Below are 2,782 nucleotides of genomic sequence, written 5' to 3'. Positions count from 1 at the left end.
TCTGGTTTGTTTTTTAATTTTTCTAGTACTGCTGTTACTGTCAATTTACCCTCTCGTCTTTTAAAATTATTCAATACAATATATTGTTTCTTATTTATTATTTATACTATATACCACAATCTTTATATTCTTATTATTAATGATAATATTTTCTTAAAAAGAAGGAATAATCCAACTTTTTATTTGGCTAGACCTAATAATTAACATTTTGCCAACTCAAGCAAGCTACGTAATGCACTTTTCTTTAAACTTTAAAGAAAAAAGAAAAGAATTGTGATAAATCTGTTGGTATAATAGCAAAACTCTTAATCGTTTCAACCCTCGTTTTATAATTAAAAACAATGAAAAAAAAATTATATGCATAAATGAGAAATTAAAAATGGAAAATGGATTTTATTGCTTTCCATATCTGTGCATATTTGCATGTAAACACGTATTCTATACATTAATTCCACCATATATATTTAATTTGCTTCAAACTCCATTAATTCTTTTGGTTTTGGCATCCATTAAAAAAGCCCTGGTAATCTGCAGACCAAGATGGGGATTCTTGGGAGCAAAGACTTCATACTTAGGGGAGAAAACAATATCCTCCATGTTCCTAATGATGAAGTTCAAGGCAATTTCCTTTAATGCTTTGTTGGAACAAACATCCGAGATCTCTAATATCTCAAGAACATTGGAGGCATTCAATGAACTTAACATGTATCTTTTGCAGAAATCTTGCAAGTAGGGGATCTCGTACTTGTCGGCCGCCAGGAACAACGAATACACATGTTTCTCCAGCTTGTCCCAACCCAGGTTTCCACTGTAAAGGAACTCCAGCAGTGATTCCAGTTCTTCTGTGTTCAACTCAGATAGTGTAATTGCATCACTTGGTGGAGCTTTGCACCCATCTGAGTCTAGCATGTTCCTGAATATCTCTGATCTTGCTGCCTATATTTCACATGATACTACTTGTTAATTTTTAGTTTACACAAAACTTAAACAACCCTAACTAATATATATATATATATACACATACATGTATGATTATAAATAAAATGTTAAAAAGAGTATAGAGACTAACAGTGTATTTAAACGTAATATAAAATAAAAAGCAATAATAAATGATAATAGTGGAGAGGGAATTACATACAAGTAAAGCCCTGTGAGCTGGTATGGAAGGACCATCGTTGCCCGGTTTGAGCTGAATATCAGTGTGAATTTGATCTCTAAAAGCCACAATAAGTCCACTCAAGAAGCTTATTTTCTTGTTCAGATCTTCTTCTATCTCCTTCATGCTTGTCATCCATTTGCTCAGATTTCCAAGTGGCTGTTGCTATCATCCAAATAAAAGAACACATACTTTTTTTTATATATTTTTCAAAATTAGTCATTCAAATATATATATATAAGATAATAATATATGGCCTTTGAATTGTTATCTAATTTAGCTTATTAATCAAGAATGAAATTGAAGAACAATAAAGGAAAAAGAAAATGAAAGAAGAGGTTGCTTGCCTTACAAGAATTGGGTGAAGAAGATGGAGCAGGAGTGGCTTTATCAGTAGATTTGCAGTGATGATCAATTTCAAGCTTGTTCATCAAATTGATTACATTTCTTGCACCTTCATAGCAAGTCCCACATATTGTATTCCTCGGAGGTCTTAAGATAAACGGCATTGAACTACAAATTGAACAATCCATTTTTTTTTTCTTTCTTTTCTGAAGAACAAAAAAGCTGCAGAAGAAGATAGAAGAGGGCAAAGATTGAAGAGATTTTGAAGAAGAAGAAGATGATGATGATGATGAAATTCCTTAACTTCAACTTTAAAATTAAAAAAAAAATTGTTGAATGATAATGATACAAGTTTGTTATACCATATTTTATTGATGTGGATTAATAAGATAAAGCAACAAACATATGATGGGGGCTTACCATATATTTTTTTTCTATTTTATCTTATTTTAAGTCAAATGACAAATCCACCCTTCCACAAGGTTGATGATTAGAACCAAATGCAGAACTGGTTAGCTATGTTTCAATAATTCTATATATCATATTATATTTGATGTTATTAATCTAAATATTTTATAAAAATGATAAATTTTCAACCATTTCTCAATTTTCAATTAATAAGAGATGATCAAGTCAATAATATAAAAAAATTAGGGTGACATCAAGTTAAGAGTTAGACACTCAATCTCATATTCAAAGCCACTATGTCAGTTCTAAATGCAGGTTAAATTAAATAATAAATGCTAAAGATTCTATTAGAATATAGAAAAAGAAAATGATGGAAATTAGGGGTAGAAGAGTCAAAAGGGGGTGATTGATATTATAATGCAAGAAAGAAAGGGAAGAAGGTAGAAGTGAGTTGTTGTTGTCAATCAAAGAATGGATGTGAAGCTGGTTGGAAATGTGTTTGGGGTGAGTTTCAAAGAAAGCCCTTCAAATGGCATCAACATTTGGGTTGTTTTTTAAAAATAAAAATAAAAAGAATGTTAGGAAGAAGAAAATGACTTTCCAACTTCACAACAGCAAGGAAGTGTTAGGCTATCAATCTTAACCAATATATATATTATTGGGTTTTGGTTTTGTTTGTAGGATAACCTGGCCAACTGCTATTACATTCATGTCTTCTGTTCTTCAAAGGGCAATGGCAATGATTAAATTTCATATGAAGTGGTGGCCAAAAAGGTTGTAATTGCAACTCATCTACTAGTTATTAGAATTTTTTATTTTATTATATATACATGTGTGGAACCCACTAATAAAGTGATAAGTAGTCAAACTTTA

At 30.8% G+C, this 2,782-nt stretch overlaps 1 protein-coding gene across 2 annotated transcripts; it reads right to left on the bottom strand.

The window, feature by feature from the left end:
• Positions 1–373: 373 nt before the first annotated feature.
• Positions 374–1,851, bottom strand: LOC107936193 (BTB/POZ domain-containing protein At3g56230). Of its 2 annotated transcripts, none has more exons than XM_016868873.2 (3): positions 1,504–1,851; positions 1,139–1,321; positions 374–936 (listed from the first exon to the last, which is right to left on the bottom strand). In XM_016868873.2, exons 1-3 carry the CDS (start codon positions 1,687–1,689, stop codon positions 475–477), a joined length of 831 nt encoding a protein of 276 aa, XP_016724362.1. In that variant the 5' UTR covers positions 1,690–1,851; the 3' UTR covers positions 374–474. The 2 variants fall into 2 exon arrangements, with proteins under 2 accessions (XP_016724362.1, XP_016724363.1); XM_016868874.2 differs by having other exon boundaries at positions 1,139–1,315.
• Positions 1,852–2,782: the final 931 nt, after the last annotated feature.

The sequence above is a fragment of the Gossypium hirsutum genome, chromosome D04 (assembly GCF_007990345.1).
Source record: "Gossypium hirsutum isolate 1008001.06 chromosome D04, Gossypium_hirsutum_v2.1, whole genome shotgun sequence".
Classification (NCBI taxonomy): Eukaryota; Viridiplantae; Streptophyta; class Magnoliopsida; order Malvales; family Malvaceae; genus Gossypium; species Gossypium hirsutum.
This window is presented reverse-complemented; position numbering and strand designations above follow the sequence as displayed.

What these genes read in the sequence shown, in the direction of transcription:
- LOC107936193 (XM_016868873.2), bottom strand. Translation starts at nt 1,689, where the DNA reads ATGGATTGTTCAATTTGTAGTTCAATGCCGTTTATCTTAAGACCTCCG. An exon ending in CTTCACCCAATTCTTGTAAG is followed by an intron (nt 1,322 to 1,503) that starts GCAAGCAACCTC and finishes TTTGGATGATAG; the next exon opens with CAACAGCCACTTGGAAATCT. An exon ending in CAGCTCACAGGGCTTTACTT is followed by an intron (nt 937 to 1,138) that starts GTATGTAATTCC and finishes TGTGAAATATAG; the next exon opens with GCAGCAAGATCAGAGATATT.